The 22,882-nt window shown below is 46.7% G+C and overlaps 4 protein-coding genes across 4 annotated transcripts; 1 reads left to right on the top strand and 3 right to left on the bottom strand.

The window, feature by feature from the left end:
- Positions 1–2,206: 2,206 nt before the first annotated feature.
- On the bottom strand, positions 2,207–3,759 carry CCR75_007657 (uncharacterized protein). Its single transcript, XM_067965715.1, has 2 exons — positions 3,116–3,759; positions 2,207–3,043 (listed from the first exon to the last, which is right to left on the bottom strand). The coding sequence occupies exons 1-2, from the start codon at positions 3,707–3,709 to the stop codon at positions 2,315–2,317; spliced, it is 1,323 nt and encodes a 440-aa protein (XP_067823025.1). The 5' UTR covers positions 3,710–3,759; the 3' UTR covers positions 2,207–2,314.
- A 5,021-nt stretch (positions 3,760–8,780) lies between these two features.
- On the top strand, positions 8,781–11,145 carry CCR75_007656 (uncharacterized protein). The gene is made up of 4 exons (XM_067965714.1): positions 8,781–9,162; positions 9,242–9,317; positions 9,380–9,444; positions 9,506–11,145. Exons 1-4 carry the CDS (start codon positions 8,833–8,835, stop codon positions 9,566–9,568), a joined length of 534 nt encoding a protein of 177 aa, XP_067823026.1. The 5' UTR covers positions 8,781–8,832; the 3' UTR covers positions 9,569–11,145.
- CCR75_007655 (uncharacterized protein) lies at positions 10,018–11,154 on the bottom strand (the record flags this gene model as incomplete). Its single annotated transcript, XM_067965713.1, has 1 exon — positions 10,018–11,154. One exon carries the CDS (start codon positions 11,152–11,154, stop codon positions 10,018–10,020), a length of 1,137 nt encoding a protein of 378 aa, XP_067823027.1.
- Positions 11,155–11,377: 223 nt separating this feature from the next.
- Positions 11,378–13,612, bottom strand: CCR75_007654 (uncharacterized protein; the record flags this gene model as incomplete). The annotated part of the gene is made up of 1 exon (XM_067965712.1): positions 11,378–13,612. One exon carries the CDS (start codon positions 13,610–13,612, stop codon positions 11,378–11,380), a length of 2,235 nt encoding a protein of 744 aa, XP_067823028.1.
- Between the last annotated feature and the right edge of the window lie 9,270 nt (positions 13,613–22,882).

Below are 22,882 nucleotides of genomic sequence, written 5' to 3'. Positions count from 1 at the left end.
AGGATGACATCAAATTTGTCATCCAAATCCAGTACGATGAAATCATCATCATACTGTAAATCTCTTAACGTGTAGTGAAATTTCACTACGCGTTTCATCACTGTTATCGATGCGCCTGTCGCTAGACGCACCGTCATCCTCGTTGGAGGGATGTCGCGCTCAATATATTTGAGCCTACTACCCTCTAGTGACTGGCGACGAATAAAGTTATTCGACGCTCCGCAGTCCACTAGGGCTTTAAGTGACAAATCATTTGTCACTTTCAACTTCAAGGTGATGAGGGATATCTCGTCACCAGGTGCAGAGACACATAATGATTGTGTGTCTGAAGCAACTTTTGCCAAGAGATTTGCAAATTCTCTTGAGGTTGCTGGGCGGGGCGCCGCTACTGATCCCGACCGTTTTTTGGCGGTCCGCCTCGCCGTTGCGATTTCGCAACAACATCGAACCCGCGACCGTTGCCCTTTTTAGCATACGGTCCAAAAAAATTACTTTCGGTGCTGGGCGTGGGGCACTACACTCATGAGCGTACTATCCTAATTTTTGGCAGCGATGGCATTTCTGCAATCGCTTATTGCTCGAAAGCGAGGTCTCTCGCTTTCGACGTAAGAGAGGTCCATGGGTTTTGGACTTCCTAATTCGTGTCGTCTTGGAGGATGATACGATGACGAACTAGCTTGAGCCTGTCTCAAGCTAAAGTCCTCCTGTGCCGCAACGGATATTGCTTCTTCAAGCGTATCTAGTTCCAAGCGGAAGAGGCGGGTCTTTTCGGGACCATCCGTAAGGCCTTGCATGAACACCGTAATCAACGTGTGTTTATGGACTAGATTATTTGTAATACAACTCGCTTAGAGTCGTCTGTGCTGGGCATATGCGTGAACATCATGTTTGCCATGCTTGAGTTTCAGAAGCTCTGAACGAGCACTGAACTCAGCCCTAGGCGGTTCAAACGCCTATTCGTGCCGGACTTTATAGCCTCTAGCGACCCAAAAGACGTATGGGTCGCGCAACTTAAGGCCCAATGCCCAAGTTTTGGCACGACCTGCAAAATTTGATTGAGCGAATGCGACTTGCATTTGCTCGTCGACGATGTGACGTGCCCTAATGGCATCGTCCAACTCGACAAACCATCTCAAGGGGGAGTCTTCTTCGACTCCCCTATACTTAGAGATGTCAATCTTTAAGGTTTCGGGACGAAGCGTTTGCGTCATCCCAAGTACAGGGGTCTGTACCTGTTGTAACCTCAACAGTTCTGCCTGTTGAGAGCCTTGCTGATTTAGCAAGGCTACCTTCTCCTTCATCTCGTCAAGTTCATGTTGTATGAACTTGGCGATGGATGAATGGAGGGCATCTCTGTCCAAATTGGACAGCATTGCCAAGATTGCATGGTGACCTACGGTCGAACTCATTCGTTCGACCGCACTTCTTTCTATGTCACTTAGAAAGGAGTAGCTTTCACGGGAAACGTGATATGTATTCCCACTATCATCTAACATGGACATGTTATATGAAGGAAATGTGGTCCTTGGACGGACTACAAAGTGCTTACAGGTGTAACGGGGCACTACGACTTGTACTGCTTCAGTACAAGTCCACTTCGCACTGCTTCAGTTGCGAGTGGTGCCTTACGTTATTTTTTTGTGGAAATATTTTGTTATTTCACGCACACTAGTACTTGCAGAGGAAAACTTCTCTTTAAGGTAACTAGCTTAAAGAGGGTTAAATGAAAATTGTATTAATATAAATAAGTTTTTTCTTCTATCTATCTTGTTAATGCTAACTTAATTATAAAATAATACTAAACACGCAATAGAAATCTTATCTTATCTTATCTGTCTCTCTCTCTTTTGTTTACATTCTACAGCTGATTAGTCTCCGAAATAAATAGATGTAATGGTCTATACCTATTTATGGATAAGATTTCTGAACATTACTATATAAAGTAATATCCTTCAAATATTATCTATCCTTTAGGTAATATATTATTAACAACCTTTATGTGTTAATTTCATGTAACGATACACCCCGTTACACAAGGTTGGTCACAAATGTGATCGACACTCGAGTGGTGGGTCTAATTACTTTATTTAAGTAATTGACCATCCCTTGAAGTACACCAATTGTACTTAACGGGGACTAAGTAACATTAGGGCAATTTTAGCCTGTTATAACGAAGGTCCTCACAAAGTCACACCTGAAGATACCCCGACCTGGAATGCCTCATCTAAAATTTAATCTATGACAGTAGAAAATTTAATTAAAAGTACTCTTTAAATCTAAATTCAAACAACTTAAGCAGATAAAAGCACGAAATCTAGCACGAATTTTTGGCCCACCGGTAAAATACTGACTCAGGCAGCTGCAACACCGCGTCTCCGGACACAGCTACTGCTGTTTTTTCAAGGAGGACAGTCGCCACATGCCGCTGATGAAACTCCTCCATCGATGAATATGCGTACATCTCCTTTTTATCTTCAGATGCATGAGTTTTTCTTAATACATCACGCAAGTCTTGGGTTTTACATACCGAATTTGCAGCTGCGTGCAAATTTTTCGCCAAGTTAGCAAGCTCTTCGTCAGAACCAGCATCCTCACCATGAAACCCATACGTCATGCTTTTAAAATACTGCTGCTCCTTCGTAAGCACGACTGCAGCCTCAACCGCTTCGCTTTCACAGTCGTTCATCCCTGCTATCGACTTCTTACGCAAAACGCTATTTTTTAAAGTGCAACCTTTCAGGTCAAGTTCCACTCTAACATCATCAACCTCGTCATTGTCTTCGTCACTCTCTAGACAAGGCAATTTCAGCATTTGTAAAGGCCCCTGGTCTTTTGAATTGAGAGCGTCTGCAGTCTCAATCACTCCGTCGCTCTCAGTCTCATTAAGTACAATCTTTTCACGGGGAACGCTATTACCAAAGCGGTCAAGCTCCAGCGTCTCTTCCTCGCCCTCCTCGCCCTCGTCATCACTTGCCAGACTTGGCAAATTTAACTTCTGCAAGCGTTCCTGATGCTCCGATCGGCAAGCCGCCAAATACGCTTCCTACAGTTAGGCAGCCGATAAGCAACATATTCGCTGTGCAAAGTTATCATAATACAAATGCAATATTTGCACCTGAGCTTCTACCACTTCATCACTGTTTTTACAAACTGAGTAAGCGTTAAGGCAGTCGGCATTAATTTTAAGGAACTCGGCACCCCACGAAAATTCATCCACAACCTGAACGGCTTCCTGTTTAAGACCAACAATGTACAATGTGGCCGCAATTGCTTCAGCGCACGAGAGCTTGTGCGGTCGTCCGTAATTTACTGAGTTAGCTGCCACAAGAAATGGCAGCAGGCGGTGCACGCCCGATCGCAGCTGCTTATAAGGTAGTTCCTGAACCTTAGCCCAGCTGCAGTCTATTACTGATATACCTAATCCATCTACAATGGGCTTGTCCGCTGGCGAGACGATTTGCTTACCCGCAGGGGACAGCACGAGCCCGCGAAAGTGCGCCCCCGGCTTCATGCTTTTGATATATCCCAAACGGCAGAGCTTCCGTCCCGTGCAGCGCTTAGAATCGCATTGCTGAAAATCCCACATCCGCAATGTCACAGGGAATAACCGGCGACTATAACTTAATGCGCTTTCCTCCTCTCCACACATTGAAGCACCTCCAGTCCGACCGCGGTCCTTGCGTGACCTGTCCACTCGCTTCTTACCCATGTTTTTAATGGGACCTTCTAAATTTTGAGGAAAACTCAATTTTGAGGCCGTCTTCCTAGATACGATTATGACCTTACGAATTTTGCTGCTGTGGCACGAGGCGTTGGGCTCAGACGAAGAGCAGGCGACGGACGAAGAAATCCAAGCTCGCGTTCTGTATTTCCAAAATGATGGTAACAATGACACCAGTCCTATTTCAAGTCTACATCTGGTTCAGGGGCTGCTCAAATTCATGCGAATGCTGCGGCGCAAAGATAGATGCAAGATGAAGACCAAGTGGACTCCTGAGTGGGCAAGCGTGGCGCTCACTCAGAATTTTTTATTTGTCCTTGAAGTCGAGCCGCAGATTTTTATGGCAATCGTCAGTGGCTGGCTCGCAATTCGCTAGAGTAGAGTTTGCTGTCTTGCTGACTATTTGGGTGGTGATGTTGATGTAGGGTGCACGCCCGACAGTGGACATCGTACGAACTTATACCGATCTCGGAGTTTGCATCTATAGACAAAGCTCATATTGCTGACATATGTTGCGATAGAGCGATCGCACGCGTGGGTATGAAGCGGTGCTGCGAGAAGCGTACGGCATGTTCCGACTCTTTTACGGAAGTGTCAACGGGTGGGCTGTCATCATTTTTATACCGACTGTGCCAATCAAATTTTTACGTTATGCTTCAAAATTTAGAAATCTGCGTCTGTTGTCGTTAGCAGAAACTGGCAAGACTAGGGCGCAGTCGTTGCAGGGCGCTGACGGAATGGACGTGTTGCTAGAAATTGCCGCGTTGCGTAAACAACTGCGAAAGATTCAGCTCAGAATTGACTCTTCCACGCATAGCACTTTTGCTGAAGAAGATCAATTATCTTACGAAAATGATATGAAAAAGCTAAAACTTGAAAAGCAGGCAGCAGAAGTAGCGTTAAAAACGCTACTAGCGCAGTCACCTGCATCAGCTCTTCAAAAAAAATGCGCTGAATTTTTTCCCACATTACTTCAGGCTTTGAATGTCAGCATATCAAGTGGATTATTAGACTTTCAAGGCTTTAAGTATTACCCAATGGATGAACCCACATTCCTCGCTATTCAAACTTTCGTTAACGGCTTTGACACAAAAACGAGTGATTTCGATGGCTCAAGAAAAAACCGAGTGCAAAGCTTCTCGCTGTTCTTTAAAGGTAATCTTTTATGGACCACTATGGACATTGCAACGATGCAGCTTTTGTACGATTTCTGCCGAATTCGCGAAGAGCGTGGAATGACCGTGATGCGAGTCGATGAAAGCCTTATGGGTGATAACCGAAAAGTGGATCCCGCCATAGCTACTGGTTTTGACCCGGAAATATGGACGCCTAGAGCATATGAGCATACTTTTCTTCCCATCTGGTCGAGCAAGCAATCCTACGTAGAATACGATATCGTCTCTCAAACAGATGAAGGCCCTTTGCATCAGCGCAAGACTGCTCGCTCGTTGCACAAACAGCACCCCGTTTCAATTTCGACGTATTTGTCCGAGACATTAGCTTTATCTGAGGTTGGTGATCTGCTGTCTTCTTCGAATTCACCTATAGTTGCAGGGAAGTTTTCACTTGGTTCGCCTTCACAATTTTTTGCTACGTCGACTCGAATTGATGGGCGACAAAGCAATGATCCGAGCCCTCAAACTATAAAAAATGCAATAAACGCACGAATCCAATCGACGTCGTTTCGTAATGCTGGCTGGCTGCTAAAGAATGGCTACTTTTCAAAGCTTCTACATGCGAATTTGGACAATTCAAGTGAAAGAGCTTGGAATAAGACAAATGAAGTGTGGTGCCCAAATGTGTTTCCTCTTAGTGAGTCGGATCCAAGGGGAACACAAATGATGACTTCAAATCATCGAGTAGCAGTGTGGCATGAGGCGAATCTTACGATAATGCTCTTAATCTGTCTAGATGAATCCAGTGTCAAATCATCCGATGCAATTCTAGAAGATTTGTTGACTTCCACATTTGAGCGTTTAAGAGACTATTTTGAAAGCCAGCAGCGGTGCCGAAATTTAGCTAATTTCATCCTGACGCGTTACAATGCCACACCCTCTCTTAAGGAAAAGTAGGATCTTTTGGCACAGACGTGTACCAAATTCTCGCCATGACTGACATTATCTCTTCTCCTATTGTAGTGTCCTGAACCTACCTCAACCACCTCCATTTTTGTACATAAACCGAGTCAATTTTGCATTCCGAATGCAAAATGTACCACAGCTATTGAAAAGAAAAGAGGACGACATGTACCCGATACCGGTCCAATTGCTGGTGCACTATTTTCCTGTGTCTGTGTTAGCTTTGATTAATGAGATCCACGCAGAACTGCACAGAACTTCGAGTGCTGGCAATCGCGAGATCTGTGTTCGTACGCGGCACGCCGGCTGGGTGTTCGCCAAAAAGTCAGAGACATCACATCGTGAGCTGTATGTATTTTTTGACAGCAAAATTTCATCTGTTTATGACCTCTCAGGTAATCGAATAGGCCCCGCCCGTCTAACAAAAAAGTTATTGACTGACATGTGTCATTTTGGTTAGATTCTCTTCAGATGCTGCTGCACGACCAATTCGGAAATGTACTGTTTTAGCACGATTCAAATGTGATGTGGCTCACACTACTTCGGTAAGCTCCACACCACTCGCAAATGGGCAAAATCATCGAGTCGATCCGCTGCGCATATGCTGCGCGCGAGGATGATACGACGGCGCGCCCCACGGTTTCGTTTGAGTTTTTTCCTGCTAAGACGAATGCAGGTGTCTTCAATCTGTTATCGCGGGTGGAGGAGATGGGGTTGGCGCTACTACCGACGTTTGTGACTCTGACGTGGCGCTCGGCCTTCAAGGACGAGGCCCTGTGGCTGCGCATCGGTGCTCATATCCAGAATGATTTTCAGATTGACGTGTTGCTGCACCTTACTTGCCACCTTCCCACGGAGCAGATCAAAGGCATTCTCAAGAATGCACGTGCTGCAGGGATTCGCAACATTTTGGCGTTGCGAGGAGATCCGCCCATCGGTGCCGAGTGTTGGGCTCCCGTTGAAGGTGGACTTAGTAATGCCGTCGACCTAATAAAGCTGATTCGAAAAGAGCATGGAGACTACTTCTGTATCGCTTGCGCGGGTTACGCGGAGGTACACACTGAATCCTGGAACCATCCAGACCTACCACCGTCAAACGAGGCGCGTGCTCTAGATTTGCAGCGACTTAAGGCGAAGCAAATGGCAGGCGCTGATTTCATCATCACCCAATTTTTTTTTGATGTTGACAATATGATACAATGGATCGCTGATTGCAAGAACGCTGGTATAATCATCCCTATCCTGCCAGGCTACTTACCGATTCAAAATTACAGTTCATTCTGCAAATTCACGAGTTGGTGCAAAACGAGAGTGCCCGAAAATGTGCTGACGGCCTTAAACCTCGTCAAGAACGATGACGCGGCGGTGCGTCGCTATGGCACGCAGCTTGCGGTGGAGACGTGCCAACGTCTGCTAGCTGCGGGTGTCCACTCATTGCACTTTTACACGATGAATTTGGCTGCAACGGTGACACAGGTGCTCGATGATCTACAATTACTTCCTACGCGCAACCAGCGTGAACTGCCGTGGTATTCGACACTGCAGCGCTCCAATATTGAGCGTGAAATGGTGCGTCCAATTTTCTGGTCTAACCGCCAGGCTAGTTACATTGCGCGTACTGCTGCATGGGACGAGTTCCCAAATGGACGTTGGGGGGACCGCACCAGCCCTGCTTACGGTGAGCTATCTGAATATTACCTTGCCTTTAAGCGCCCGAAAGTTCAGCGTACTGATCTGTGGGGTACTCCACTGACTGAGGAGGATGTGTGGAATGTGTTCGTTCGCTTCATTGATGGCCATGTGAAGCAGCTTCCGTGGTGCGAGCAAGCTCTGTCACTCGAAAGTGCTGCCATTCGCGATAAATTGCAGTGGTTAAATAGTAACGGCTTCTTAACGATTAATAGTCAACCACGTGTAAACGGGTCCCCCTCAAGCGATCCGTTTGTCGGATGGGGTGCCGATGATGGTTTTGTTTTTCAAAAGGCATACGTGGAGTTTTTTGTCGCCCCCGAAAAATTACAGAACCTTGTCACTATCATGCAACGCGATTATCCGCATCTGTCCTTTCACGCCCTTAATAGTCGAGGTGACGAGCACCGCAACACGCCGCAACACTGCGTCACAGCCGTCACGTGGGGCGTGTTTCCCGGCGTTGAGATTGTGCAGCCTACTGTCGTGGATTCAGATTCGTTCGCGGCATGGAAGGACGAAGCGTTTGAGTTGTGGCAGACGCAGTGGGCGACCGCATACCCAGAGGGTTCGCGCTCCCGCGAAATTATTCAGCATATTCATGACACGTACTTTCTTGTCAGCATCGTCGACAATGACTATGCTAATGGTGTGTGTGCGTGTAATACCGTGATTGTGTGGGTAATGCTAATTGTCGTGATGTGCTATCATTGTCAGATAATTCGGACTTCTTCAGAATTTTCGCGCATATCATCACGAATACGATGGACAAAGAGCAGCTACGTGCGCGTGTACTTGAGCTCGATACTAAGCGTGACAAAATGTTTGGTACTTTGGCGTCATTTCAATTGCTACAAGAGGAGAGTAAATGTGAACTGCGTGCCGCGCATTCAGTGCTTGCGTGCGTGCGTAACGAGAACCTCCTGCTAAACGAAAAGGTGCGCCAATTGCAGGCGCAGCTCGCGCTTGCATCCCTTTAGACACCACGTGCAAGAGAAACCGAACACACAAAGGATCAATCCAAATTGAATGTGGACGGGCGTTCGAAGTAGCTGCAACGGCTGCACCTACCTGTTGTACGCCTCTCCTTAAGCAATTGTTTCAAATTCGCGTTTTTCTGAGATCTTACTAAATTTTCTTTAAATAAATGGGCATTTTATCAAATGCAAAAGGTGAATTGGCTTGTTGTTACAGGAAGTGCAAGGTAAAGAGCGCACAAGCTTTGTTTATGAGCACTATTCTCTGGCTGCCTACACATAGGCAATGCGAACGGTAAATATTACAATTCATGCTTTATATGCAAAAAAATAATAAATTGCTGAAGGCACTACATTCACTACTAATATGGATAAGTTCTCATATCCAGAGTACTACGACTTTCCTCCGTTTTTCACGCTGCAGCCCGTACGTGACACGCGCGAAAAGCAGCTTGTATTGTGGCAGCAGCTTATTCTCGAGTACCATCGCGCGCATGAACTGCCTCTTTTCCAGCCTCTTGCCTCTACTCTGTTCGAGAACGTAAAAATTTCGAGGAACATGCCGCAGGGTGGACGCATGGCCGTAGTGGAAAACCTTATCAGCTGCGGCCATGGGCGCTGGGAGGATGAAAGTAAGACGCGTTGCCGCATTATGTGGAAGAAACCTGTCGAGTGGGCCGCCGAAATTTACGACTTTGTCAGTGACATTCTGTCTTCAAAAGGACAGTGCTATTTTTTATGAGTAAACTTGGTGTGATTCGGTGGCATTATTGTAGGCCAAAGCGAATGGTATGCTCGGGAATGTTTTCACAATATATGAGCTATATGCCGGGGAGGAGACGCTCGGCTCAAGTAAGTAAAGCACGCAATTGCTGGAGCAGTGGTTGTGCTGACAAATTAGGTGATTGATTAAGGTATTCATGGGATGGAGCCGTGGTTGCTACGAGAGGCGCTGCAAGCGCTGGAAAGAGAGGGAAAGGTTCGTACAATGTATTAAATTTTTCGCCAGCTCTATTCATATGATAATCTATCTTAATTAGGCCGCATTAATTGCTGGGGAAACATGCGAAGAAGACGGCGTCAAGTTTCTCGCGGCAGAGTAGCGGGTGCTAAGAAGTCTGCTTAATACATTTTGTACGCGAAAACTTAATGTGTTAACCTTTATTTGCGACAGAATGGATAGCTGAAAGTAGTCAAGCTGAGTGTTTTCCTCAGTGAATACAAAGACCTCGTTTTAATGCTTTCTGCAGTCCGATACAATAAAGTGTGTATGGCAAGCGCGATGATGGCATGAACGGAGAGCAGTGAATAAATGCTAGCATGTGCTATATTGGCAAGACTTGCTGCGCAGCGTTTCTACATTAAGGCTAACTTATTAGGATAGTACAGCATCGTCAAACGATTGACATTTACTTTTGTCAAAAACTTAGAGACGGTCGCACAAGTAGACTGCAACTAAGGAATATATTCAAATCAAACTTCGTAATAAATTATATGATAGCGACCTGCACTTTGAAAGCTCGCTCCGATCAAATTTAACAATTATGCCTCGTTAAAATGCAAGCAAGTCATGACCGCTAGATGATCCTGGTGTAATACTGTTGCAACCCTTGGACTTGTCGTTAGTGCGAGAACCTTCTGGAGGTAGGTGAAATTTCTCAATTCTCAGCTTTCGAGGGTCACGCTTTATGCCAAAGCGTGCATTGCTAGGAGCATGACATGTTAGAGAGTGCAAGCGTGGTAATTTACGTAGCATCAACGATCCCTGAAATGCTTGCAGCTCTTCTGTCAGCAGATCCCGCGAGCCAGCAAATGAATTTAGCGTAAGTACCGAGTCACTAACATGCCGAAGCTCATTAATAAAGGTAGCAGGGAAGGCGCCCAGCGTATCACTAGCAACCAAAATTAGAGACACAGCATTGGTTGATTGACATAGAAGAGTTCGAAAACGTTTGAAAAAAATGAACAGCGCCCTCATATGCGCAGCGTCAGTAGATCCCATTTCCGGCGATCCCAACCCAAGTATTCCGATGCGCAGTACTTGGTCAACTCTATTCTGCTCGTGTTTTAGCACCACGTTTTCTATTGCAAGGTACAGATGATCATACGCGGCAATAGCGCCAACATCAGTGCTCGTTTTGACACTCGTTAAATCGATTGCTATCGGCTCATTAGCTAACACCATCTCCTGGTGCATCGACTTAGACAGATCGTAGCTGTGACAGAACCTTCGCGAGTGATTTGCTCGATTCTGTTCGACGTTACCGTATTGCCAAGCGATTTCTAATGGCACATCGTCTTCCTTGTCTGCAAGCTGCTGCTTAACTTGACTTTGAGCTAGACTCAACTCGAGTGGTAACTGTAAATTAATGAAACCCGCTGCATCAGGCGCCACTAGTGCAACACGCTGCTCCCGATCCACCACGCCTTCTGCCACAAAATAGCGCAGCAGATCAATAGAAAGAGCGTCGGAGGCTCTAGAACTTAAGTCGAGACTGGAGGCGTCTTGGGCAGAAATTAGTGTAGTAGTCTCTACTAAATTTAAGGTCCGAAGCAGTAGACCTCCGCCGAGAGTCATGTCTAATTCATTCAGTCCAGAGGTCACGAGCGTTTGTCCGTGAAGGAAAGGTTTCGTGCCATTGCGCTGCGGAATGTTAGAGGTCGGGGATTTACGTCGAAAACTCATCATTGGCATAAAGCTAAATGTATGAACCACTGAGCAAGTTCCAAAGCTATGTAATTCAATGCTATTTTACAGGGCTGAAAAACGTTTGATTTATTTGTGTCGATTGCGTCTAAGAATCTCTTACATATTTGCGTAATTCGCAGTAATGTCAATTATTAACGCACAATCTATTGCAATCGAGAGGCATGCATTCTTGGGATAAACAACCGAATAATCTGCCGCATACTTATTCGTCTGCAGACTTGTTGGTCTCCAAGTCCTTGAACATGGTAATAGCTTCATCGAGCGTCTTGGTGCCCCTCACCTTGTTGTCACGCGTACGAATGTTAACAGATCGTGTCTCCTTCTCATGCGCGCCGACGACCAAAATAAAATTGTAATGAGCCATCTGTCCCTCACGAATTTTTTTGTTTAGCGTCTTGCCCGAATCATCAATTTCCACATCGAAGCCAGCGCGGAATAGCGCATCTTTAACTTCATATCCGTACTCTATGAAGGCAGCGCCAACTGTAACCACAAGCATTTGGCGAGGTGATAGCCAAAAGGGGAACTTGCCGGCGTAGTGCTCCACCAACACTGCAACAAATCGCTCTAGCGATCCATAAATAGCACGATGAATGATCACTGGGCGCTTGAAGTTGTCGGCATCGTCTGTACGGTACTTAAGGTTGAAACGGATGGGCAACTGGAAATCAAGCTGCACAGTGGCACATTGGTGTTGACGCTTTAGCGCATCAGTGATCATGATGTCAATCTTTGGGCCATAAAAGGCGCCATCGCCCGGGTTTGTCACCCATTTGCCAGCACCAACGAACTCGTTGAGAGCCTCGGCTAATTGCTTTTCAGCACGCTCCCACTGCTCCAATTCGCCCATAGCCTTCTCGGGTCGTGTCGACAGCTCCAAGTTAAACTTGATGCCAAATACGTCGTACACGTATTTCATAAACGTTAAAAAGTCCAATACCTCTTTCTTGATTTGATCGTCGCGGCAAAAAATGTGCGCATCATCTTGCTGGAAGCGACGAACGCGCGTTAGTCCGGTAAGGGAGCCACTAAGTTCATTGCGGTGCAGTACGCCACAGTCCGCAAGGCGGATAGGCAGCTCACGGTACGAACGCTGACGAAAGTCAAACATAAGAGACGCAGCCGGACAGTTCATAGGTTTTAGTGCGTACTCTTGGCCCTCAACGTCAAATACAAACATATTTTCCTTGTAGTGCTGTGCGTGACCAGAAATATTCCAAAGCTCCATATTAAAGATGTTCGGCGTAATAATTTCCGTATACCCACGATTACGATACTGCTCCCGGATAAATTTAAGTAGCTTAAAGTAAATAACTGAACCATGAGGCAGCCAAAAGCCACTACCAGGGCTAAGCTGGTGAAAGAAGAAAAGCTCTTCACTCACACCAAGACGACGGTGGTCGCGCTTAGCGGCCTCTGCTTGAAAGTGTTTCCACTCTTTCATTTGATTCTTGTCAGGAAATGATGTTCCGTAGACACGCTGCAGGGTATCATTGGTTGTTTTTCCCAACCAGTGCGAGCTGGAAGTACGTGTGACGGCCAGCGCTTTGATTTTGCCAGTATGGGGCAAGTGTGGACCACGGCACAAGTCAATAAGCGGACCACAACGGTAAGCCGTGGTTTTACTTCCGTCCGGTATTTTCGTGGCGATAATTTGTGTCTTAAAAACGTTATCAGCAAACAACTCAAGTGCTTCATCTTTTGTAAGTACAATGCGCTCAAATTTCTGCTTGTCCTTGACGACCTTTAGACAGGCCTTTTCAATGACGCTAAGATCGCTCTCCAGAACCGTCTCGGTGCCCATATACGAGTCGTAGTAAAAGCCTCCCTCAATCGGGGGACCAATGGTCAAGTGCGCCCCTTTAAGTGTTTCAAGACTTTCACCCAATATGTGTGCACTTGAGTGCCAAAAGACCATGCGACCATCTGCATCGTCGAACTTAAGCAGCTCCAGTCTGCAGTCGCCAATGAGAGGGCGGAAAACGTCCCAGAGCTCACTTGAGTCAGTCACAGCACCACAGCACGCGTCGCCGGCGTTATCAATGGCTTCATTTCCATCCACGTCAGCGGCCGTGACACTAAAAGGGTCTAAGGGTTTGCCACGATAAGTGACTCGGGCCACGACGACCTGGTCTGCCAGACCTTGCGAAATTCCAAGCGCCACGTCTAGGGGCGTCGTCTGCCAAGCCAAACCCTCTTTTACAGCGCCATCGGGTAAAGTGATCTTGATACTGATCTGTTCAGCGGCCAACGCCTCCTGCTGCCTCTTCTGCTCCGCCATTATGCGATCGTAGACGGCCACGCGCGCAGCGACAAAGGGCGGATTGGGTGTTAAAGTGAACGTTCCGCCAATCTTTGTCTTACTGGCTTCCCCCGTCACTTTAGGGCCACTTCCTTTCGTCAAACGAGTCTGCACGCGCGCTGGTTCGCTGCTCATGATTCTCCAGAATGGTATCAAGCAATGAATGGCCCGCACAAACAAATAAAATTAATAGTTGGAGAGCGATTCCGTCACGTTGTTAATAATAAATATCAAGAAACTTCAAGCATGAGCTTTTATTGCTGATTAAAGAAAGAGAAAGCAGTACAAATGGTTGCAATCAGCCAAGAATTTGACTTAGGTACACCAAAAGACGATTCCGTCAACTCCGTCATAGCACTAGCACGGATAAAGGGTGCAATACATTCATCTTACTTAGCACAAGTTTTTCATCTTATGCGAATCTGTAGCTGAAACGGGTTACATAAATATGATGTCTTACAAGAGGAAAAAAGACATTATTTCTTATAAGAGAAAATAAATAAAGAAGTACAAATAATTATCTTTATTAATCTTTACTTAATAGTTCCAATATTACCAGATCTAGTAATATTGATATCAATTCTATTGATTCAAGTTTGAGTCAACCCCGCCAATCGTCGCTAGACGCGATTGTGCGGTGCGCAAGGAAGCGCCATACTTAGTTACTTATTAATATAATAAGTTAGTAGCAGATAGAAGATCGTTACGTAGGAGAATAAAAATATTAATAGCCAGTATATAGAGTTAACTAGTACTGGTAATATAACAAGGCACCTTTCCCTAGTACTGATCAGTACTAATTAACCTTACACTAATAAGAGTTAATTAGTACTGTACACTAATATCACCAGAGTGATCATCGCCCATGGATGTCATCATCAGATTACTCTCCACCAAAGAGGTCCGACGAGTCAAGCGACCTCGTCATAATCTCTTTAATAGTCAAATTAGAGCCCAAAGGTTTAGCGTACTCGGCCCCGGGTAATCCGGCGGCCTTCACAGTCGCCACTGAGTCGGGCGATGACGGTGACTTGAACCAGTCACCTAGAGTTGGTTAGCAGGTGACTTGTCCCCCGTCACCTGCAATGTCATCAACAGATGACATTCCCCAGTCACCTATAATGGGAGTAGGAGATGACGTTTTCCCCGCAGTAGACGCAAAAGCGTCTACTGGTTAACATTTGCCATGCTGATAGCTACACTGATCCGTGCAGTTGCCAGCTTAGCGGCCTCACGGCCCACCGCGCACAGAATTATTCGTCGCCATCTTGATTTTGGTCAGAATCAATAATGCAAATAAAATCGGTATTTTGATTAAAACTACTCATGCAAATTCACAGGGAAAGACATAATAATCTTTCCTGTCACCCTACATCAGTCACTATAGTGACTGCTGGTTAAGGGTGTGCGTGATGTAACGGGATGTCCTGTTATATAAGTATTATTTCCTGTAAGAGAAATAACAATTATTATTTTATATAAGAGGAGATAAACAAAGAAGTACAAAATTATTATCTTTATTAATTTTGACTTAAATTGTTTCAAAATTACCAAATCTGGTATTATTGATGCAATAAGACATTAGATTTATTGATTGGTTGATTTTAAGTCTAAAGCAACTCCGTTATACGTACAAGACACGATTGTGCGGTGCGCAAGGAGGCGCCATACTTAGTTAGATATTAAAATAATAAAAAAATGTAGTAGATAGAAGATCGTTACGTAGGAACTGAATATATTGATACAGTTTTACTTTTTCTAAAGACTTAGTCTAGACCTTTAAGGTTAGACCCTTAGCTTTACTAAAAACCTTCCTCTGTACAATTGTGTACGTGGAGTTTTAAGGCACCTCACCTTCTCTGTAATCGATAAGGTTAAATGTTCTGATCAGCACTAGTGAAAGGAGCCCGTTACAATATCTGTAAAGAAACGTCGGCAACGAAATAGCTTTTGGCGCATCGAATACTCGCTAGCTGAGAAAAAACAGCAGCTTTCATAAGAGTCAACGCTTTACGGGACTCAACTTGATTGTAGCTCTTTCCAGCATCGTTAGGCGGTCTTCAAACCCCGCACAGGCCTTGCGGGGTTTGAAGACCGCCTAACGATGCTGGAAAAAGACGTACACCTTCTCCGTCTTTAGCATTCGGGCTTACCATTAGTGTTTAGAATCTGTTGATACGCGATGTCAAAAATACCATGGTGGTAGATGCAGATTCAGTTGCGGCGGAGTCAGCAGGCGAGCCTGGGCTCATGAAGTGAGAAAAGCGCTCTTGTGAAGTAAGAACAAAATACAAAGTAATTTGATCCTACTCCACAAGCTTTTTAACCTCTAAGCCAATCATGACTATTATAGCTTCGGGCAACATCTGCTGAGGTTATCTCCTTGTTTCCTGCTGCTTCAGACGCTCAATCGGTCGAAAGCAGATGCCTCGCATAATGATTCTCACCATCGACATGACAATATAGGGAATGTCTAGACCCACCAAAGTTTTTTTTACTAAACTCACTCACTGAAGTTTAATATATTTTGATTGGCTAAAATATATCTTGTTTGTTGCTGGGGTCCAATAAGAATTGCTCATTAACTTATTGAAAGGGTCGTACAGAAGGGAGCTGAAAATCTCCCTCCTACTTCATTCAACATGTCCTTGTTGGATGGAACATGCGTATGTCGTTGAACGGACTACGAGTGCTAATAGGTGTAACGGGGCTCCATTTACTAGTACTGATCAGTACTAATTAACCTTTCACTGGTTACAGTGTAGGTTAGGTACCTCTAAACCTCACGTACACAAAGGTACAGAGGAAGTTTCTTATAAAGCTAAGGGGCTTTAGCTTCAAAGGTCTAGACTCAGGCTTTCGAATAGAGAAAAGTAAAACTGTTTTTATATAGTCAGTTTCCTAAGTACCAATCTTTTATCTACTACTGCATTTATTATGTTAATAACTGACTAAATATGGCGCCTCCTCGCGCACCGCATAATCGTGTCGTATAACTATTGGCGGGGTTAAATTAGACCTAAAATAACCAATAAATAGATGTTATGTCTTTTTGCATCAAAATTACTGAATTTGGCAATATTGGAACTATTTAAGTCAAAATGAATAAAGACAATAATTTTGTACTTCTTTTTTTATTTCCTCTCATAAAAAATAATATTTATTATTCCTCTTATAGGTTATAGGAAGTAATGGTTATGTAACGGGGCACTGCCGACTTGTACTGTACTGCTTCGGTACAAGTCCACTTCGCACTGCTTCAGTGCGAGTGGTGCCTCACGTCACTTCACGTACACTAGTACGTGCAGAGGAAGATTTTCTTCAAAACACTTGCTTTAAGAGGGTTAAAAGTAATCTGTATTTAGTATAATTAAGTTTTTCTGTTTCTATCTATATAATACTAACTTTAATATATAAATAGCCTTCGAATCAGGATGCTCAATCGGATAGACGAGCTACTAGCGTTCGCTATAGCATGTTTGATTCCAACGATGAGGATGATTTCCCATCGCCAGCACCGTCTCCCGTGCCGTCACCCACAAATGTTTCTGTGCGTGGTGATGACGATGGCGTAAGCCATCGTAATAAAAGCTCTTGTGGTACCCCTGCTTCAGCGAGTAACATTAGGAGAGCGTAGACAATAAAATGTCTCGTCTTGCTCCTGAGAAGAAGCCGTGGCTTTTGCCCGAACGGCTAGTCAGTAGCTTGTCTGGAGAGACTACTCCTCAGAATAAATATTCCTTATTTATTGCGACAAAGCTACATGGTCTTGATCCTAGCGCGAAGAACTTTTCGCGCTGAGGAAGATCATTATCTCGATGCTCATTTCAAGCATCGATGAAATAGTGACAACAACAAGCGAGAAAAAAGCTTGTCGATGCAAGCCTGGAATGCGTAATGTCAAAGGCATTGGCCGCGGAGCCTGGCTTCAAAGACTTAACGCGATTCGCGTAAAGTTTGAAAAACGAACTCCAACCGGTGCAAGGTATAAATTGCATCGATTGTCTCGTGGGGCAGGACTTCCATGCCTCACGTGGGGTGACCAGATCGATCGTATCGACTCGTAAGGTTTTTTACCCTTAATAATCAAATTTGATGAGGTTGACTCTGAAGAATCGTTTATCGCCTTGGATATAGAGATCTCATCCTTGGGATGCCATGGCTTATGAACATTGAGCCATGGATCGACTGGCGTAGTCGCACCGGGTGCTAGTCACAAACCACTCGTGGAACGAGCCTTGGTGGGTAATGCCCCCTCCTCGCCACGCGATGGATTGTGCACGAACATCGCATTCCGCGCTCGGAATCCCTCTTTGCCGGTTCGGCGGAGGTGGTGCATGAAGAAGACCGTCGAGTATCGACTGGGGCCTTAGTAGGTGTTGAGGCTGGGTCAGCCTCCAGAAATGAAGTCGCGATCATGGGTGGTTGCGCAAGCAGTCACTACTGCTCAGGAAGTCGCTGTCGCTATGCGACGCGCAAATGAAGAAATCGTGTTTCCGCTCTCTTTGGAAGTCGTAAACGTGGGCGGTTGCGCACAGAATAGTGATGCGGTCACTATTGCGTAATAAGGCGATGTCGCTCGGCGACACGTTTGTGAAGAAAATGCATTTCTTCCTTCACCGGAAGACGTAAACGTGGGGAATTGCGCAAGCGGTAATGCTGTGGCCGCTAACCTTCAGCACGTGAAGAAGATGTGCTCACTCCTTCACAGGAAATCGCAGTCGTTGGACGACGCGTAAAGGGTAATGACGCTGGGTCAGTCTCCACCCAGGAAGACTCTGTCGCTGGGCGACGCGCACGTGGCAAAGGCGAGTCCACTTTCTCGCAGGAAATCGCAGTTGTTGAACAGCGCGTACAAGGCAGTGAGGCTGGCTCAGTTCCCGCACAGGAAGGCGTAAAAGCACGGCGATACGCGCAAGATGGGGCTCGTTCAGCTCCTAAATTGGAGATCATAGTCGCGGATCGACATGACCTGGACGTGATTGCGGTATAACCGCTTCCTAAGCTCGAAGAATTGTGCGAGCTTGAGAAGATATCCAGAAGAGAATTCCGAGCGGACCTCAAGGAGGGTTCGCTAGAAGATGCGGTCCCCACACGTCGCGAAGCGACATCTGTGGAATTGAACACCTCTACGGTCATGTACCCGGAGGTGTCGGACGAGGAGAGCAAGGCTCATCGTCAGAAGAGGTACGGCTCGGCCATCCTGAAGGATCCAAGGGATCCATTTTATCCTCTGTTAAATGAGTTTGCGGATGTGGTCTCGGAAATCCCTCCCTCTATGTTACCTCCAAATCGGGGTGTACGCCACAAGATTGATCTGGAGTCGGGTACAAAGTACTGTCCGACGCGCCAATGACCACTGCCCAAGGATCAAGTGGACGCTGTTGACGCATTCTTTGCGGAAAAGCACGCACCAGGGCTAGTCCGAGAGTCGAAGTCGCCACACTCGTCGCCGACGCTTTGTGTGCGTGAGCCCAATGGTAAATGGCGCATGGTTTATGCTGCAAGCTGAATGCAGCCACAATTTCGGCATCTGCGCCAATCTCTTGGAATGATGTGTTGCAGAACAACATAGCCGGATGCAGTATTTATAGCGCGCTTGACATGGTCAACGGCTATTATCAACTACTCATGAGGAAAACCAGATATTCTTCTCAAAGCAGCAAGTACTCTCAGTGGAATGTTGTGGGAATGGTTGGTCATGCCCCAGGGGCTTCCCAAGCACCAGCTACGTTTAATTGGCTGATTACGCAACTCTTGCGGCCGATGCGGCACTTCGCGTAGACGTATTTCGACGATATATTCGCTCACAGCAAGGCGGAAGGGGGTAAAACGGATGTTCAGGCATATCGAGAACCTTCGAGCGAAGTTGATGTGTATGCGCGAGAATCAATATTTTTTTTGCGAACATAAACAAGTGCCACTTTAAAGCGGAAGAGATTCCCTTTATTGGATGTTTCATTGGGAAGGGTGGAATCCTTGCGGATCCAGAAAAGATTCGTGCAATTGCAGAATGTCAACACCGTCATCCCAGAAGAATTTACGCAGGTGGTTGGGTCTCGCAAACTATTTGCACAAGTACAACGAGAATTACGCAAAGATGGCCAGGACATTGACAAACTTGCTGAAGCACGACGTGGTCTGGTCGTGAACTGAAAAGACTCAACAAGCTTTCAAAGCGATTAAGTTGAGCCTACAGTCGGCACCAATATTGGCGGTGCCGGACGAGGATCGCCCATTTAGTGTGCATCAGACTTTGCCATTGGCTGTGCTCTGTTGCAGCTGGATGGCAATGGTAATGAACGGGTAATTTTGTCTCAATCGCGGCAGCTTATGGCCGCTAAGAAGAATTATCCAGTGCACGACAATGAACTTCTCGCAATGAAGTACGCCCTTGTCAAGTTTTGATTCACCTGCTGGGCAGCAACCCCTTTGTCGTCTATACAAATCATGCCTCATTATGGACGGTGGCTCAGTCGCCCCATTTGTCACAGCGCATGGCGCGATATTTGTCATTCTTTGCGGAATACAACTTTACGGTGGCTTACAAGCCAGGAAAGTAGAATGTGTCTGCGGACGCCCTGTCGAGACGTCCTGATTACGAAGTGGCACACGTTGTGCACCTTGAATCGTCAGTGTTCGAGCGTATACGCAAGGCGTATGTTCAAGACCCGGATTTCAAGGAGTTGTGGAGTCGTTGAGCGCCTCTTCGAGTGGTCGTCCTCAACGACGAAGACTTACGTCGCCGAATTCTCTATGAAGCGCAAGATACGCCAAATAGTGGGCATTGGGGCGCTCACAGACGTACACATCTGTGGCACATGACTTTTAATGGCCCCACATGTACAAGTGGGTCCGGCCGTATGTCAAGACGTGCGAGACTTGTTAAAGCGTGAAGTCTCTGCCGTCTTCGGAATCGCCGCTTCAGAGTTTGCCGGTCCCACGGAATTATTGGCGCTCAGTGAGCATGGACTATATCTTCGACCTTCCGGCGTATATGCATGACCATACGGGTATTATGATATTTGTTTGTCGCCTCAGCAAGATGGTGCGACTAGTGGCGATTCGCCAAAGCATTACAACACCGCAGGCGGCACAGCTGTTCATCGACAATGTGTTTCACCATCATGAACATCCGGATTCTTTCGTGAGTGAACGAGACTCTCGGTTTGTGTCCGTCTTTCGGCAACATCTTTCCTTTCTGATGGAACTCGACTGGATATGTCGTCGGCGGATCATCCGCAGACGGATGGTCAGACCGAATGGTTAAACGTGTTTTGAAGGATGTGCTGCACAGTGTTTGCGTGAAAGAGCTATCTCAATGGAGTGCGCAGTTAGCAAGTGGAATTCGGAATAAATAATGCGGTGTATTCGTCGACAGAAGTTTTCCCATTCTATGTGAATGGGTTGCGGCATCCGCGTACCCCCCCCCTCCCCCAATCGTTGCCAATGGCTTCTAATGTGGATGAGGGAGAGGCTGTGGCCAATGACCTGAGAGGCCTAAATGGGGTTCGACCGTGGGTCTAACGCAATTTGCTGACGTTTATTGAAACTGATGAAGCCATTAGGCTACGTGTCGGGAACGCCATGGCTGCTGCTCAGGCCTTCAAAATGAACACAGTGGCAGTCATGATTGTCGGAATACGCAAGTTTATAAGATTGGTGATTTGGTGCTTTTTAATGCTAAGAACCTACCTAAGCACGCGGTATCAGCGGTCGGAGGTACGAAGCTTCGTCCGCGTTTCGTGGGACCGTTCACGGTCATTGGCGTGCACGGCAATGCTTACACCTTGAACTTGCCATCAGCTATGGCAACGCACACGACATTCTATGTTGGTATGCTCAAGGCCAACCTTGATCCGGCAAACGGTCTGACACAGACGCCACAGCTGTCCCATCATCCGATGAAGGTCATCAGCCGGGGGCGCAGCAAACTCCTCACTTGGTAGATGACCGGTCGTCCATAAAGGATTCGCAGGTGGCCCCAAAGGGTACGACGGATGACCCAAGGGGGTACGCAGACTGGCGCGAGGGAGGTGCAGGAGCATGCGTTGAGCTCACAATCCTTGTTCATCGTCACAGTTAAATACCCGATCCTGTCGTCGAGCTGAGTCGCAAGCTGCTCTAAGTGATGCCGTTGACAGCTCTCTGTTTCCTCACAATGTTTCACACGACGATCATCCGCATGATCATGGTCCTCGAGGATGCGGGGACGATCCCTCAAGGCAGTTAGGTCGTCTCGACATGCCGGTAAGCAATCCTGGCAGGAGCCAATGTGTTCTGAAGGGGTCGTAACTCCCCAGACGAACGCGATGCATCATGGTGGTATGATCCGTCCTCCTCAACCCTTGTTGGGTCACGACGGGGAGCGATACTTGCATGTGGAAAATTTGGTCTGACATCGCCGTAAGGCCGGACGGCAGGAGTTCTGGGTAAACTGGCGTGGCTACCCGAAGGTCCATTATACGTGGGAACCGGAGGACCGCCTCGTGGAGGACTCTGCGGACCTCTTGAACGCTTATAGGCGTTGCCACTCAATCGGTCCTGCTGACCGGGCCTAGAAAGCTATTCGGGTCGATGTCGTAGGGTGGTTTCTCCTTCTGGATTTTGATGATGAGTTCTTGAAGAATGAGCGTCAGGGTGGGACTGTCTCGGTCAATACTACGATAGACATATCACCGCCGATCAGCGACCGCCTTGGCCATGTGAAATCGAAGACGTCGGAGCGCCAACCAGTCGAGCCGTGCGGCGAGTTGAAGAATTCGGGGATGGGATATCTCATGGCGGTGAGTCACTGGCGAAATTGGTCTTCGTAAGCCTTTCGGCCGACTTCAGTGTCGTCATCAAGGACCAGTGAGCATTCGTCGACCTGCTCCACAGGTCTTCTTCCTTCTTGGCGTCATTAAAGGTATTCCGCGAAGTCGGCCACGGGCCAAACCTTCACTGCAAGCAGCTGGTCCCTCGTTCGTGGGACACAAGTGTCACGACGACGCTTGTGGTCTCCTTGAGGTCCGATGGACACAGTGGGGTGCTTGTTCGCCGGTTTGGCTCTAACTTGTGGGTACCATGGAGACGTCGTCACGTGGTACACTCGCAAATAGGTTTTGATTCTGGAGAAGGCATGTCGGCAGTGATCGTCAAGTCGGCATGCTGCACGTCGGTGAATATCGGGGATGACGGTGGTGTGTCGGACTCGCAAGCACACTTCAGTGCTTGAGCATGCTCTTGTCGCTTGCGGCGTCGCGCGGCAATTCACAGAGCTGACACAGCACGTGGCTTCTAATTCAAGTGATGTTTGAGGAGCGCGTTGCGTGAAGCTATGCGACGCAGCTTGCTGAGCAGGTTGTTACGCTCACGATTTTTCGCATTAGACTTATTTGCGTCCTGGTGAGGTGCTTCTCGTGG

This window comes from Bremia lactucae, linkage group LG7 (assembly GCF_004359215.1).
Source record: "Bremia lactucae strain SF5 linkage group LG7, whole genome shotgun sequence".
NCBI classification, from domain to species: Eukaryota; Oomycota; class Peronosporomycetes; order Peronosporales; family Peronosporaceae; genus Bremia; species Bremia lactucae.
This window is presented reverse-complemented; position numbering and strand designations above follow the sequence as displayed.

Coding starts and splice junctions, on each gene's coding strand:
- CCR75_007656 (XM_067965714.1), top strand. CDS start 8,833: ATGGATAAGTTCTCATATCCAGAGTACTACGACTTTCCTCCGTTTTTC. Junction 9,318..9,379: donor GGAGGAGACGCTCGGCTCAA/GTAAGTAAAGCA, acceptor TGATTGATTAAG/GTATTCATGGGATGGAGCCG. Junction 9,445..9,505: donor CGCTGGAAAGAGAGGGAAAG/GTTCGTACAATG, acceptor TATCTTAATTAG/GCCGCATTAATTGCTGGGGA.
- CCR75_007657 (XM_067965715.1), bottom strand. CDS start 3,709: ATGGGTAAGAAGCGAGTGGACAGGTCACGCAAGGACCGCGGTCGGACT. Junction 3,044..3,115: donor ATGAAGTGGTAGAAGCTCAG/GTGCAAATATTG, acceptor GCCTAACTGTAG/GAAGCGTATTTGGCGGCTTG.